Source organism: Girardinichthys multiradiatus, chromosome 23 (assembly GCF_021462225.1).
Source record: "Girardinichthys multiradiatus isolate DD_20200921_A chromosome 23, DD_fGirMul_XY1, whole genome shotgun sequence".
Classification (NCBI taxonomy): domain Eukaryota; kingdom Metazoa; phylum Chordata; class Actinopteri; order Cyprinodontiformes; family Goodeidae; genus Girardinichthys; species Girardinichthys multiradiatus.
In genome coordinates this window covers 13678238-13694981 of record NC_061815.1, presented here as the reverse complement: position 1 = coordinate 13694981, position 16744 = coordinate 13678238, and the positions used below count along the sequence as shown (strand labels likewise).

The window sequence follows — 16744 nt, the reverse complement described above, 5'->3', positions numbered from 1 at the left end:
CCTCATAGTTCATGTGTGTAACAGCCTAACAATCAGTTCAGGGAAGAACATTGAATACTCGCATCACAGGCATGAATGCAATTCATTTATGAATTTTAAGGATTTATTGAACTTTTTTTTTCTGGGGTCGAGCAAATATACAGCAAACATCTTTTACTTTCTTTAAACAGCAATTAGGTGCATAAGTCTTGATTTAGTTCGGACCTTCTCTAATCCACAAGGTTAAAATAAGAATGTACACATTCAGTAAAATTTGGTTAAATGTGCTGTAGACAGTTGCATTATGACCCCAGTCAATCATCAGCAAGCTTCTGCCCTTCTTCTGTCTATACATTTCACTACTCTTCATGGCAGTTGGAATAAGGAAGTGGTCCTGCATCTTCATCGTTCTATGAGACACAGAGACAGTTTCTTCCCCCAGGCTGTTTCTCTGTTGAACATTCAATAGAGTACAAAACAACAGCATACAGATGTTGCAAATGCACCTTTTTTATTAGATGTGTGTAAATTGTAAATTTGTATATTCTGTAATGCAAAACCAGAACAAAAGAGCAAAGTGTACCGGAGGCAAATTCCTTGTTTGTATGTATGAACTTGGCAATAAAGCTGATTCTGATTCTATACACACTGTGCAAGGAACCAACATGACTGGAAGCAAAACACACCCACAGCATGATACAGCCACCACCATTCTTGACAGAAGACAGTTCGTAGGTCTAAAAGCCTTACCTTCACTTTCACAAACTTTCCTCTTGTCCTCATGGCTCAGGCTTTATCGCTGCCAAACTTTTCTCTGTTGTGGTGCAGGGACATTTTTTCTTGGTTGGTATTTTTGGTGGAGCCTTGGTGGTTCCTAAACATTTTAACCAATTCCTTTTCAGCTAAAGGTAACGGTTTCTTCCAGATCTTGACCAAGCGGTGACAGAACTGAAAATCCTGTACAGAGAATCATTTATACTAATGATATTGGAATTTGCAGGCGTTTAGAAATGACCCCAAAAGTATTCCTCACCTCGTTTAAATCTACTATTCTCCTCCTTAGATCTTCCTGGGCTTTCCGAGGATTGACCAGCCCAATGAATGATGCCAAACAAATTACTTTTAATGTTGGCAAAAAGATACTTGTAGCACTTATTAGGATCCATTATGACAAGTTAATTGCTCTCCCCCTAGTGAGGACTTCCCAGTGCATTCAGCATTTTTTAAAGTATTTAGGTGAATGTGCACCAATTAGTTATAACATTATCCCCGAACGGTCCATTTGTTGTGTATTTCAGCATCTTTACCAGGCACGCCCCATTACAGTGTTCAGAGGCTGGTGTCCAGCATGATTCAGTTGTGTCCCCGCTTCATCACAGCTGGCTGAAATGGCTGAATTACCTCAGCTTGGCCTAAAGCACTGCAGATATCTGATTAACTTTTTTATGAGGCAGCTGTGGTGAACCAGGGAAACATCTAAAACATACAGGGAACCAGGGTTTGACGGCCGACATTAAAAAGTGCAGCATGTAGCTTTTTAACCCTGTGTGAAATAAACTCCTGTGTTTAGAAATCCTTTCATGTTTGTCATTGTCTCGCTGTATCCAAAGAACTGCTGAAGTTATTGATTAAAAAAAGGCAAAAGCTGTATGATCTCCATTAATATTAGAGAGTTAAACTTCTGGGATTACATTAAACTCAAGACATTTCATTCAGAGCTGTTTTTTTTTTTTTAAAACACCTACAATAAAAATTGGAATTAAGAAAATCACTTTTCAACTACTTTCAATTTCAAATAAAGACACAGTTCACCCAACAATGTGTAAAACAAAATATTTTCTATTCCAATCATCCATGAATACATTTGAGATGCAAGTAAACAGTACACCGAACAGGGTCGACCCTCCTCCCCTAAAGGGCTCTAGGTTGCCCTTTAGGAGTCAGATAAAAACAGAAACACCACCTTTGACAGTGGGGAAAACCCAAGAGCATGCTGGCAAAACTTGTCACTGTCTGACATCCGGATATTCAAAAGTACTAATGATTGGGATACAGTAGCAAAATATTACATTATCAAGAAAGAACATGTTACATGTAGAGTATTCTTATACATGTAGAGTATTCTTAAGACATGATATCAGAAACAGGGTAATCAACAACTTGAGAAAGACTAGTAACAAACAGACCCATCTTAAAAGTGAGTCCCACAGAGGCTGAAGGAGAGCAGGAAAGGTTTCAACTTTCCTTGAGTGTGGTTCGTGTAATCTGGGGATGTTGGGGGGGGGTCATGGGCAGTAAATGACAATCAGATCAGTCCATCTGTTCATACTAATGGCATTAATCTGCACCCCATGATGAATTTGGAGAAAGATTAGCCACTGCTTTCATCATGCTGCAAAGGTCCAGTGATCAACAGGGTAACACTAATCTGTGAAAAGTACCCAGTCAGCTCCAAACAGGGTCTCATAAAGACTACATCTGGTGCACACTGGAACACAATGTCCATTTACTGGAGAGAGGAAAGAAAAAAGAAAAACCACGTGGCCGACCGAAGGGAGCTCCTGGACCGTGACTGTGAGTGGGCTTAAGGTTTAGTATAAAAACAGGTCTCCCATTGCTTTGAGTTCTTCAGCTTCTCCCCACGTCACTAACCTGCAAGAACACAAACAAGTTACAAGAAATGTTCAACTTACACCGTTTCCACTGCTGCAGCAAATCTCTGACACATTACATAGTTCACCATACGGGTGTCCATCAGATTTATTGGCAAGAATGAAGTAACTTATTTTAGTAATTCAAAAACAATTATGTCCAAAAAAATATTAAAACTCATTACATAACTCCTTTACACACAGTGATATGTTTAAGCATTTATTTCTGATAATTATGATGATTCTGCCTTAGAGCTCCTAAAAACGTTTCAGAAAATGTGAGTATTACGTAGGAACAAAAACTTTTTTTGATACAAAAATGTCAGCGAATCAGAAAATATGTCCTTGTACTGCACAGTTTATCCTCTGAATACTTGGTCTGCACGAATCACTGCAGCAATGCAGCGTGGCATGAATGAGATCACCCTGTGGTTCTGCTGAGGTGTTCAGGAAGCCCGGCTTGCTTTAATAGCAGCCTTCAGCTCATCTTCCTTTTGACAATACTCCCTAGATTCTCTGTGGGGTTTGGTTCTGGCCAATCCAGCCCAGTGATACTGTGATCATTAAAGCAGGTACTGGTACGTTTACTGGTATGTTATTTGTAATAGCAGCCTTCACACATTATTCAGGAGTAACAGAGATAAGACACATTAAAAACATGAAATGCATCAAAAGAACGATAGTAAAAAATAAAGCATCACAAGAACAGACAGAAATGTTATGATGCAAGTAAAAAAAATCTAAGAAATCACAGACTAGAATCTTTTGGATTTAACAGTAAAAGTTTCATTCCTGAATTTAAGGAACCAACAGTTTCTGCACACGTTGGAAACTGCTAGGCAGGACAAAGTCCTGCTTCTCCATAAAGCTCGTCAGCAGAAGGAGGTCCTGATAGATGGCTGTTCTGACTCTGGACTTGACCAAACACAGTGGACCAACACCAGCAGATGACATGACACCCCACATCATCGCTGACTGATGATGATGTAAGGTGCCATGCCATCTGGACCTCATGCATCACCCAGTTAGGATGGTGCCAATGTCTGTTGTTCAGCAATGACTAAACACAAGCAACATGTGGAGCCAATATCCTGGAAACATCTGTGTGGTGGCTCTTAAAGCACCAACTCCAGCTACAGTCTACACAATCAGTCTTCATAATGATCTCGAAGCTGTGGTTATCCCAATAGTTTGTTTACCTTTTCTTACCACACTTTTCCCTTCCACTAAACTTTCCTCAACTTTGATATGCTTGGACGCAGCATCCTGAACAGCCAGCTTCTTTAGCAGTGAAGTCTTGTGGCTCACCATTAGGCAGAGCCAATGACTGCTAGACAACTGTCAAGTCAGCAGTCACAACAATAATAATATTATAATAAAGACTTTGAAGGCATCCTGCCAATGAAATTTAGGTTTTTCATTAGGTATAACCCAAAGTATTTCAAAAATATAAAAAATAAACACTTAAAATGTATCATTGTTGAGTTTCACTTTTTGAAGTGCATTATTTAAATAAATTCTCAAACATATGAGCGCTTGTATTCTTGGTATTAATTTTTGTGTGTGCGGCCCCACCTAGTTGCCGTTTACTTGCGTTGACGGTGTTCCTCCATGGTCGATCGCTGCCCTCTCTCTACTGCGGCTCTCTCTCTCCTCATCCTCCTCGTCCCTCTCCTCGTTCCCACTGTGGTTCTTACAGTAGAGTCTAAGAACAAAACCAAAGCCCACAAAGGCTTGTTAAAAACAGGACAACTGGACTTAAACATCAAGTAACCAATAACCACATCTAACATCATTCCTCAGCAGAATCCTCGTTGTACAGAGCTGTGGTTGAGTGCGTTAACAGGCTGCATCTCAGTGCGGTACTCTAGTAGTTGCCATATGGTGGACAAGATGGCCCTGCTAGGACCGTGAGGGGAGCTGAGGTGGTCACTAGGGTGCTCATGGCGTTGTCTGAGACACCTCGCAGCCTCTCAATGAACTGCTTACACTGCTGTCATCAGGTAAGCGGCAACAGACCATCAAAAGCAGAACCTGCTTTGTCAATTTTATTATTTTACACCAGTCTATTGATCGGTCTCAGAGAAACATTGTTCTGCTTTGTTTCAAACCATTTGCTTTAAAATTAAATGAAAATAAAAGGTTAACTGGTTTTAAATCTCCGAACTGGCTCATTTACAGCATTACATTAAAGAACTAGTAACTATAAAATATGCAGTGTTTTATCAGGAAACAACAAGAATCAGACAACTATCAGCATTTTACACTTAGTATGAAATGTATTCAAGTTGCTTTCAGATTCTGTTTTTTTGTTTTTCAACCTGGAGGGTTTTCATGAGTTGTTTCCTGCAGCGCTTTGCTGTAGCACCAGGGACTCTGCTCACCACCCTTGTTGCTTTCTGCAGGCTGTGTGCCGCTGAAGTGGAAAAACAGCACCCTGTTCAGGGGTTGCCACAACTTGCACACAGACTTGGCAGAGTTTTTACTGCCAGATGCCCCTTTCTAACGCCACCAGGACTCGAACCCAGTTCCCCCATATCAAAAGCGCAGACTTGCCCCACTACACCACGAAGGTTTTGGGATGTTTTAGGGGAAAAGCCTCAAATCACATCAAGATCCAGTTTTCCTTTGTTTTCATATTTTGCTGAGTGATATACGGCGAGATTATGTGGTTTTGCTCTTTCAGTAAAGATGTAGTCTCAGATATCTGAAGGCGTACATGTATGGCAGTGTTTTACAGGACACTGGTAGATCTGAAACAACTGTGCCTTTACCACAAATCTACATGCACTAGAAAGCCTCCAAACCTCACCTGAAGATTGGAAGCTTTCTAGTGCATGCAGACCTGCGCAGTATCCAGCCATCCAAAGACATTCATTCATTCATTTCTGATCATTTCACAGATAATTCAGAGTGCCTACACTTTTCTGCAAAGCTTTGCCACCTAACTAACAAACTCAAAAGCAAAACTTTGTTTATTGTGTCATCGCATTTGAATTTGAGCTCACTTGTAAATGCCGCGAGCCATGTTTTCTATGTACTTTGCCTTGTCCTGCAGCCCACAATGATAGTGGTAGGTCTTCACACAGGCTTTAATTTCACAGCCAATAGTAGCACCCAGCTGACTGCACAGCGTGCATTTCTGAAAACAAAACAAAACAAATACTAAGATAAATCAAGGCAAAGATGCAGATTTCAAACTCGGCAAAAAACGACTTCTGTATTAATGTTCCCACCATTCGTTTGCCTCTCTTCATTTCCTGGATGACTGTTTTTACATCGAAGTTGCCAAATTCAGCCCGCGATGTAGTCGTAAGCTGCACCGTACCCGATGAGAAAAGCTGCAACAGATCAGAGATTATGGGAAATACATTTTGTTCTGCAACAGTGTTGCTACTCCTTAAGACTTCTTCTAATTTAGTCACATTACAACTACAAACTATGATGTGCTTTATGCATTTTATGTGGTTGATCAACACAAAGTAGTGCATAATTGCAGAAAGAAAAGGACCAATGTTTTTTATTTTTTATTTTAAATAAAAATCTGAAAATCCATTTCCTTTAGAGGTCTCCTAAGTAGTAAACAGAGTCAATATCTGTTTAATTTAGTCTCACTATAAATCCAGCTGTTCTATGAAGGCCTCAGAGGTGAGAGAACATCAGAGAACTAACAGCATCATGGAGACCAAGGAACACAGCAGACAGGTCAGAGACAAAGTTGTGAAGAAGTTCAAACCAGTGTTGTTATAAACGACTGCCCCGAGCTCTGAACATCTCACAGATCCCCGTTCAACCCATCATGTAGAGACAGAAGGACTATGGCTCAACTGCAGACCTACAAAGACGGGCCCATCACCTCAACTGACAGGTCAGGTAAAGGAGAGCATTAATCAAATAAACAATAAAGGAGGCCCATGGTAGCTCTGGAGGAGCTGCAGAGATCCACAGCTCAGGGGGGATTATCTGTCAACAGGACATTTATTTTAGTTGCACACTCTATAAATTTGCTTTTTTCATTTTAGATTGTCAAGAAGAAACAGGAAAAAAAAGACCATCATTAATAGAAAACATGGAAAGAATCCCTGTTTGCCACAAGCCATGCAAATATCCTTTGAGTGGAAGAAAACTTCATCCCCCAACATGCAACGTCGTGCAGTGTGGGGATGTTCTTCCTTTAGTAGGGGCTGTGAAGATGGTCAGTTGATGGGAAGACAGATGGAGCTAAATACAGGGCAATCCTGGAAGAAACCCTGTTAGAGGCTGCAAAACACTCAAGACTGGGGCAGAGGTTCGCCTTCCTGCAGGACAAAAACCCAACAGAAAACGGCCGGAGAAACAGCAGAATACTTTAGGTCAAAGTATATTTATGTCTCAGAATGGTTCAGGCAAAGTCCAGACCTAAATACAACAGAGAATTCGTAGCAAGACTGGAAAATTGATGTGTACAGATGTTCTCTATCCAGTCTGAATAAAAATACATGCAACTCTTTTCAAACTTTAATTTGGAAAACATTTAGAAAACCATGTGTCCCTTTCCTTTCAGCTCACAAAAATGCATAATTATGTGTTGGACAATCACATGAAACTAGCCTCAATGGAAACATAGTGACTAAGCAATCCTACCATGCACTTGTAGTGTGCAGCAACTTTCTTGGAGTTATCTGTGTGGAGGACGCCTCTCATTTCGTTCTCTTCCTCGCCTGCATGGCAGAAGCCACAGCGCTGGCCACCATCTCCTGGGCTAGCACGAAGGGGTGACCTGTCCCGCTGAAACACAATAATCAGCCACGTTTATGCACACCAAAACAAACAGTTAAAGTGAATGCCACTGAGTGCATTTACATGGGAAGAGCTCTCTTCGTCTGCGGCCTGCGAGGAGGAAGTGGAGCGAGTTTCTTCTGACTGGCCACGAGATGCCATCTTAGCTCTGCTTTTCTCAAATCTCCCCCTGCCTCGACTTTGTGGAGGTGATGAGTCCGAGTCGTTGGCCACGCCTTCCTCTTCATCTAATAAAACATTCACAATAAAAAGTTTATATTCACAACAAAAGGCAAACAGTATTAGGTCTAATACCTTAAACATATAACAGAGAGCTGACTCCTTGTTTACCTTGAATATTATCCTGAGATGCGTCCCGATGTTTGCGACAGTAAATACTGCAATTACAGACACAAAGGAGAAATTAGGTGAACCCGGTGACTCCCCCGCAGAATCACCTTGCCGTCAACACTCAAAGATAAGCAGGAATGGCCCGTGGATTTGCAAAGGAATAACAATCTGCCTATAGTGCCGTGGAAAGAGTTCAGAACAAAAATGACTCACAGATAAATCCCCTGTGACGGGTTCTCTTTGATCTGAGCTTTGTCCTTGACGGCGCAATAATAGTGATACGTCCTCCGGCACGTCTTGACGTCACAACCAATGGTTGCACCCGCCCGGCGACATCCGGAGCACATCTGAAGGGGAGGAAACCAGAGATACGGCTTGAGGGGGTTTAAAGGTTCAAAGCAGGTTCACCTTTACTGAAGCAAACATCCAATCAGTGATGAGAAGTTTAAAGGGGATTTGGTAAATAATTTCTCTTCAGAGATAACGGCTCTGGGCGGCAACCAGATTTAAAATAAACAACTTCCACAGGGATCTTAACCTGATTCTCATTGATAATCAAAGGCCAAGGCAACCTTTTAAAAGGATTGTGGGAAAAAAAGAGATAATCCCTACTTAAAATAAAAGCACTTCACAGGGAGGAAAAGGGTCTTGGACAACAGAAACCAAACACTGAAAAGGAGCCAAGATGTTGTTACTAGAGAATTAAACCCAGATTCTGGAGTGGTCCAGCCCAGCTGGAAACCTGAATCTGATCCAGACATGTTGGACCACAATAAAGATCAAATTAAACATCTGCAAATCATCACAGAGGAAACATAACAGGGCAGTGAAGATGTGCTTGGATTCATCAGTACTTTGTCTATACTATAACACAGCTCTACTGTAAGGGAAAAAAGAGAAGTCAGAGCACAAAACTGCAAGAGTTATCCTGTTTTACTCAGGAAGTAGATGTTTTGGAGTGGCACGCATACAGATTACACCAAGTCTGATGTTGGCTGCTAAACGAACAAAATCATATCTGGGAAACTTCTCAGAATTAAAACACAACAAGATTGGCTGGAGACTGGAGAGGATTTCAGTTTAACCAGCCTGTTCGAAACCCCAAAATCTTTGTTTTCTCCCAATCACTGAACACACCATAATAAGCGCCAACAGGCTGGGTTGGCAATATAAGGATGCCGTCACGAAGTTAGCCATTTTCAGTGAGATGTTTAACAAAACATTTAACAGAAGCACAGAGATCTATGAAGCTACTTAAAGGAAACTATCGTCAATGACAAGACATGTCTGCAGCTCATTTAGGCTGTAGGAGGGCAAGAGAGAGCAAGACTTCAGAAGATAACAGGAAGGCTGAAAGGAATACACAATTACGGTTTTATCCCTTTCAACTTTTAACCAGCCTTTCATGGACCATACAGGATTTTGGAGATCTCAGATTCTTAACATTCTCCATGTTAGTGGTGTCCCAACCTATTGCCGTGCAGTAAATAATACGTTTTTTTTATTTAAAAACACAGAAACAATTGTCAACAATCAACAACCACCTATTGTCTATAATCGCTCGCCCTGGGCTGGTGTCCATCTCCAGCTGTCACAATAATGCAAACATGCAACACTTGAATGAAAAAAAACTAAGTGGTAGAAAACAGCTCAGTAACTCATTGCACTGAAACATAAAAAGAGTCTCGCGTTTTCACATTATTTAAAGAAAGAAACAATTTTCACATTTTTGGGGGCCGACTGTTTTCTGGCTTTTAGGTCCAGAAATGTGTTTATTCTCAACAACAAGAACAGTGTTTGCATCACTACTACTTTTAAAACACTTACTGTATTTAACCAAGTTTATCAATTCAAATGAAAGAGAATGTTTTAATAAACAGAAGGATACCTTGTGTTTCACTTAATATTTTTAGTTCTAAGAACCTTCATTTGTCAGAGAACGTCTCACCCTAAACAAACGTCTGCATCAACTACCTGTCCCGCTGGGCCAAGCCTGCACCACTCTGTTGAGGGCCAGACATCGGACACCTCTACTCTAAGTAAAACAGCAAGACTGCCCCTCTGATCATATTGTCTTTTGTTTGTAAATAATAGCAAAACACTGTTTTACAAGGACTGCTTTCACAGCCTAATAGGAATAACTAATGAGTGCTCTCAGGCAGCAAGACTAGAGAAAAATATTCTTCTCCGATATCCTCTTAAAATCTTCTGTAATCTTGGATGGGCTAAAATGAATGTCTGCAAATTGACAAGTAGCGGAAATCGACCATAAACCTCTGATCGATGCATCGCTAGCTCATTCAGGAACTGCAACTGGACAAAAAGCAAGGAGCAATGCATCAACCTGTTGGCATGGGTTAAGAAGAGTCACACTGAAACTCAGAAAAATAAACAACTCTAGAGTCTTGATGGCCCCAGCAAGGCCCCGAGGTGAACAAATGATCTATGAACACATATGTTTGCATTTCCTTCTGATTGGACCCATGGGGTGTCCCTGTTGAACCCTATACACAAGTTATTTTAATCTTAGATCAGCAAACACCTTGTGCTGCACTCAGCTTTGTGGTGCTGATGCATTCTGCCGTCAGAAAACGGAAAACAAACAAATAAAAATCAGAGTTCTTGCACATTTTTAAAGTTAAAGTCCCACACTTTCCAGACTCAAATGTCCAGATTCTTGGTCTTTTTTTGACTAATTTGTTAATACATTCACTATAAGATTCTACACGGTTCGAGTTGTAAATACAGAACCCACAAAACTAGGATTAGGAAGGATACAGACATTTTAATGCATGCTACCAAACAGAGGTGAAATCCCTGCCTTTGCCAAGCGTATCAAGTAATTACACACAATTACAGCTGTGCATGAACATGTGTGGATCTTATGAGGTACTGATAGTCAGCAGCGTATTCAGCTCACTGTTAGTTTTCTAAACCGCGAGGGTAGACTTCAGAGCAACATTTGTCTTTAAAGCAGGTTTCAGACCATTATGCAATAGTGGGAAGTGGGAACTCACCAGTTTGCTTCCCCTCTTGATCTCCTTTTTTACATCATCAATGGAAAACCCTCCGATGTTTTCGCTGTCCGAGTGTGACGTGACCAGAGCCGAAGAGAAAAGCTATGAAGAGGAGAAACACAACAACTAGCAACTGAATTTTGTGTTTTCCCTTTTAAATCTGAATTGCAGACATCTTTGTAGGAGGGTTGGGTTTGTTTGGAGAAGAAGCATCCTCTGTCGCGTATTTAAGTTTCCAGAGAGACTACATTTAAATGTTCTTACAATATGAAGTCGGTGTTAGTTTCTGCACGAGTCAAACAGAAATACTGGTTCTATTTAGGATGTAACGTTTATTTCTCTTAAATGCAGGGTGGGGGCTGCAAATAAAACGTGTGCTTGATGGACATCAGGCTGTAAAGTCTAGAACAAGGAACTCCTCTCACCATGCACTTATGGTGGGCTGCCACCTTCTGGCTGTCAGACACCAGCAGCTGGCCACACTCCTTGTCCCGGATGCTTTTGCAGAAGGCACATTTGGGCAGCCGTGCTGCAGCTCCTCTCCTCTGTCCTGACATGGCCAAAGGTCCTAAAGCCTAAAACAGAAATGATAAAGCCTTTTAAAAGGAAATAAAAAATCTGTTCTGTTGCCGATTTGCCACTTTGGATGACCCAAACAGCTTTACTACACATTGATTCATTTTTCTTTAATCTGATTAAAATGGTCACTTTCTGATACAGTGTTGGTTCTTCTAAAAATATGCAAGAAATCCTAACTTGAATTGTTTAACCGTGGTAGTTTTAATGTCATACTGAGTATCTCATGTTAAGAAAGAAATGTTTTAAACCCCGTGACCCACTATGGAATAAGCGGTAGAAAATGACTGGTTCTGCTGTTAATGCATTGTGCAGCAACGTTTACCACCAGGGCAACACTTGGTCCTCTCCTTCAACTACTTCACAAGGCTGGAGCAAACAGACAGATCTTTGATTTGACCATGCTTCTTTGCACCACCTCTCTATATGGTCCAGAACCCTGGGTCCTCTCGGGTTTTCTTTGGGATTTAGGTCTGAGACGTCCATTAAGGAAGGTTTATTTTTTCATTTCCTAGCTTGATATGGCCCAAAGTTTTGGATCAATATCCTCCTGAACAGCTTAATGGTGACCCTTTGTGAGCTCACCAGAGTTTTATTTAAAACATGATCACCATGATGTCCACACCACAGAAAAAAAAGCCCACAGCATCACAGATCCTCCTCCAGACATCTTCATAGATATGAGGTGGTTTTCCACATCAGCATCCTTGGTTTTACACCAGACTAACCCGCAGTGTTTGTAGCAGAAAAGCTCAACCTGAGTCTCATCTGACCCGAGTGCATGGTTCCGGTTAAAGCTCCAGTAGAGTTTAGCGAACTCCAGATGTTTGTTTGTGATGGCAGGACAGGAAAGGCCACCCTCTGCTGTAGTTCTCTACCTTACCGTCCTCCTTGCTGCGTGTAATCACCTTATTAATCTTCCGGCTAAAAGATAAAAGAAACGAGTCTCCGCGTTTTATCATGTTTGAACCTGGGGAAACCCAAAGTCATGCACAACTGATTAAAAAGTCCTAAAAAACTGCTAACCTAAAAAAGTATAAAACACAAGAAAATATTTAGTCACACTTATTTTAAAGGGATTGTTAGCAGTACTAATAACTGTCACCAGAGATTTTAATAAAAACAATTATTTCTTTAAGGATTTCCCCCTACTCAATAAATGTATACAAATTTTCTAAATATTTTCAGCACGACATTATATTACTGCAATAAAAGATGAATTTATTTCGCTGTAAGTAGTATTTAGACTGCAGGAATTAAAAAGGTGAATTATGAGGGTAAATATTTGTAGCAAAGCTGTTCAGCTGTTACTGCGATCATTAAATGTATAATAAATAGTTATTTTGTGTGCTAAACACCCCTAAATGATATGAATTTCCTCCTCCAACCAGAGTACAACGAAAGTGTTGTGGAAGTATCATAAAATCATAAATTAAACCCTTTGGAGAGGAGGCTCCAAAGAAGCCGTTCCCAGAAGCAGTCAGAAACTAAACTCAGGCTCAACTAGCGGTTAAGCAACTTCATAATGGAGCACTGGACGTTACAACAGAGCCGCTCTGTGTGCAAGAATCACCAGGTGTAGCTCAGCAAAGCCTCCGATGGATCAAACCAGAACTTTTGCTGTGCCGGCTGAAATACGGATCAGCTTCTAATAGCCTGGTGAGACAATACAGCAACATGTAAGTGTGGGACATAAGTAAAGTGTTGCGTACACAAGAATAGTGTGAAATGTGTGTTTTATTTGAGAAATCAAAAAGATGTTTCTAATGTGCCCCAGCCACAGGTCATTAACATCATTTCTACTAAAAACGGCTGCTTACACGCAGCCATTTAGCAGATGCTTTCACCCACAGCGGATAACAGAAATGACAACAAAGTTCGGGAGATAAATCAGCAGATGTATGACTCAAGAAAACACAGGTTACATTTTATTTTAGTACCACCGCAGCAACCACCCCCTGGTTTCTGCACATGATGCAACAGGTTACCTATTTTGAACCACAGTCAACATCAGCGTTCTTCCACATTTTATCTGCCTCATTTCTGAAACGACGCTTCGTTGGGAAACGGTCAGCTTTAGACTGTGTTGCCTTCTGAAGTGAAAATGCGAGCTACATCACATTAGTTGTCTTTACAACATCGTCTTCCAGTGGTGTATTTTTGTCCACCAAAAAATATATATTTAAACACCAATATAAACCTGGACAATAAAAACACAGCTGGGTAATGAAGCATGGATTTCCACTAGAGGATTACAAAAGATAAAAGTGTACAGAAGAAAAAGACGCTAGTTCAGCTTGGTGTGTTTCTAGGTTGATGACATCACAAGAGGTACAAGAATCGAGCTGATCAGGTGGCATTACTGAACACAGCAGACAGAAAACAGGTGCATCAATCTATTAGCCAAAATTGGCCAATTTGACCTAAAAAGGTCAAAAAAATAAATAAATAAATACATGAAAAGTAAACTTTTTACTATTCATTAAATTAATTGGTACATAAAAATGCACCTTTATTAGTTTAATAAAAATAAAAGCAGATCAAGGTTGGGAAGAGACGTAGAGATGAACCAATCAGAAGCTTCTTGACCTATTCCAATTTCCACTTTTCCCTGAAAGTCTGACCTGCCGGTTCTGATTTTTCCACTTTAAGGATTACAACAAATAAAAAAGAAAAATATACATGCTTCTGGTTCTTTGAAAGAGGCAGCAGTTTGCTTTAAATGCAATAGGAAACAAAGAAACTACAAGATTATCAACCTTTATGCACCGAAGCATCTGTCTCTAACCATTACCTGATTTTTGAATTAAACTAAAAGAAAAACTACATGATGCTAGTTGATGTGTTCATTGACAAAAAACGGTGGGTATTCTTAGTTTCAAAATTAAAACCAAACCAACTGCAGATCAAGGAAAAGCGGGATGAGACTGAACTTAGCCAATCAACTGTTGCATCTCTACAGATATGTTGATGCACAAGTGGAGATGATCTCCATTTTCTACCATTTTGTGTTGCATAAAAAAAATTTTTAAAAAACACTTTACTTTTTACCAAACAACTTGCAGCACGTTTTTTCTCTTCAGTGTCATAGTAGTTCGGAAGGAATTGGAATTACTAAAAATGGGAAGTGGCAGAACAGACCTGCAAAAAACATAAAAATAAAACAATTTCTAAACATTGGCAATCAGTATTGGCTTGATCTCTTATTTTAAAAAAAGAAATTTGATGATTAAAAACACATGAATAAAAGGGGAATAGATACAAATGGACTAAAATGAATTATGATCAGCTGCCTTATGTGATGTCATCAGATGCATGGGTGTGTTAAAGCTTGATTTTTGAAAGGTAAGGTTTTATCTCAGTTGAACGTTTTACAACCAAATAGCAAAACGAACTAAAAAAAACTGACCTTTGCATGTTGTTTCACGGGCGACAACCTATAACTAAAGCGAGCTGGAATGATTTTACTAAACGTCTGGGTCGTAGGGTAAAAAATAAATAATGTACGTTATTGCTTATTGTTTTAGTAGTGCAAATTTGTTGCAAAGCATTCACTGTTTGAATGCAACAGATCAAACCTGCAAATGTGTGCTGAAATCTGCTGACTTGCTACCTGGATTTCCCAGCAGGGCCCTTAGAACATATTTTAAGTGGGGATCAACACGAATCTACTCAAATTGTACTAGTCCATACATGAAAGTCTCTGTTTTATTAAACAAAACAGCACTGTGCTGCGACGCCTTGATAGAGAGCCATTACAGCCATGATAGCAGGGCCAGGCTTCCACTGCGGCGGCAACAGCAGCGGCGAAAACACGAACACGGCCCGGGTAAACAACGACTAATAATCTTAATTTCAGCCTCTGCGATTTAACATGTTCCCATGAAGCAGTCTTGTAGTAAACCGGGATGTTGTTGGGTATTTGAAGGAAAAGAAAACGCGAAAAATAAAAAGTGTTCTGAATTCCTCCTCCAAAGTTTTGAATTAAAGGGGGCGTGTGACTCTTTTCTCCGAGAAACTACAGCCTGAACTGAAAACTATTTTCACTCAGAACATTTTCAGCGCCCCGAAATGTTCTCCTAAGGCCTGTGTATGATGCAGGAAAATAAAGGTCGATGGCAGGAAAATGTGTATGCTCGACATTAGTTTTCCGCTGGAAGTCCCCCCACCCAAAAAAAACTGCGATTATTTCCCTTTAAATGTGGGAAATTATCATGACAGGCGCGGGTCTTTGCGAGCGGTTTCGAAGCGAAGAGCGCCATACGTGATGAGTCCGTGTTCAAAGCGAGCAGCTCGGCGTGTAGCGCTCAGCAGCTCGGCCTGAACCGACACCAGGCCACGGAACGAGGAGGGTAACATCCAGCCGCGGAGTGACAGCCCGCTACTTACCTGCTGGTTTTATCTTAGGACGCTGAGCAGGTACAAACGGTGGGGAAATGTTCCGGACAACAGCAGCGTTTCTTTCCGTCCTTCAGAAGTGATTGTGTGCTTTTTCCTCACTAGCATTAAGCTAGCCGCGGCGCAGCACACCACTTCTGTGTGTGCCTTTCAGAATAAAGGTCAAGGCAACCAATGTGTATTGCCATGTTTAAAAAAAAGAAGTTGTCACAAAAGTCATAATTTAATTCTGGTAAACGACTACTTACAGGATTTACATTCATCTGTTCAATTTTTATGGAGAGAAAAACTGCAAAAAAGATAGAACACAAGCAGAAAGATGGACTCTGTATGCAATTTTTTGTAACCATTATTTAGGTGAGAAAGAATAGAAAAGTAGGTATGGAAAAATTATTGGTTTATCAGTTTTTTCTCGTCTTGATGTTTCTAAAAGCCAAAAATCGTTATGTTTATGTTAATCATACATTTATATTAAAACCAGATGCTTTATCTTGGATTTGCCTCTTCACATCCTGATTTTTATGTTTTACAGATCAGCGTTTTGTTATTTGACTTACTGACCAAATGCACACACATTTCAAAATTGAAAGGATCGTTTGATAACTTTTTGGACTGTATACATCTTTAAATTCCTGTTAACCTGGACCTGTGGCCCTTAAACAGGTTTGGTTAATATGTTAAACATTGCAGTAAGAATGCCATTTTTTTTAATTTAACTACAAATAGGATACATCTTTAAATAATCTATAATTTTTTGTAAGGACCTCCAAACCTTGTATGAAAACCAGACTTGATACAGTTTTTGAAAGAGAGTTGCTCTAAATTAATTGAGATGTCAGATAAGCAGGGAAATGGTCATATACTGCTCCCCTTAAATTGGATGGCAGTTTCAGTATTGTGCTGCATTGTGCAAATCTAGAAAGTACTCGTACTCATCGTCTTAATCCGGGACCGGGTCACGGGGACGTGCCTGGAACACCTCCCGAGGAAGACGTCCAGGAGGCATCCGGTATA

General features: G+C 40.3%; 1 protein-coding gene across 1 annotated transcript; it reads right to left on the bottom strand.

The window, feature by feature from the left end:
• Positions 1-1798: 1798 nt before the first annotated feature.
• phf6 (PHD finger protein 6) lies at positions 1799-15878 on the bottom strand. Its single transcript, XM_047354427.1, has 11 exons — positions 15722-15878; positions 11182-11331; positions 10757-10858; positions 7953-8086; positions 7740-7786; positions 7473-7636; positions 7254-7397; positions 5867-5971; positions 5639-5772; positions 4206-4335; positions 1799-2631 (listed from the first exon to the last, which is right to left on the bottom strand). The coding sequence occupies exons 2-10, from the start codon at positions 11311-11313 to the stop codon at positions 4206-4208; spliced, it is 1092 nt and encodes a 363-aa protein (XP_047210383.1). The 5' UTR covers positions 11314-11331; positions 15722-15878; the 3' UTR covers positions 1799-2631.
• Positions 15879-16744: the final 866 nt, after the last annotated feature.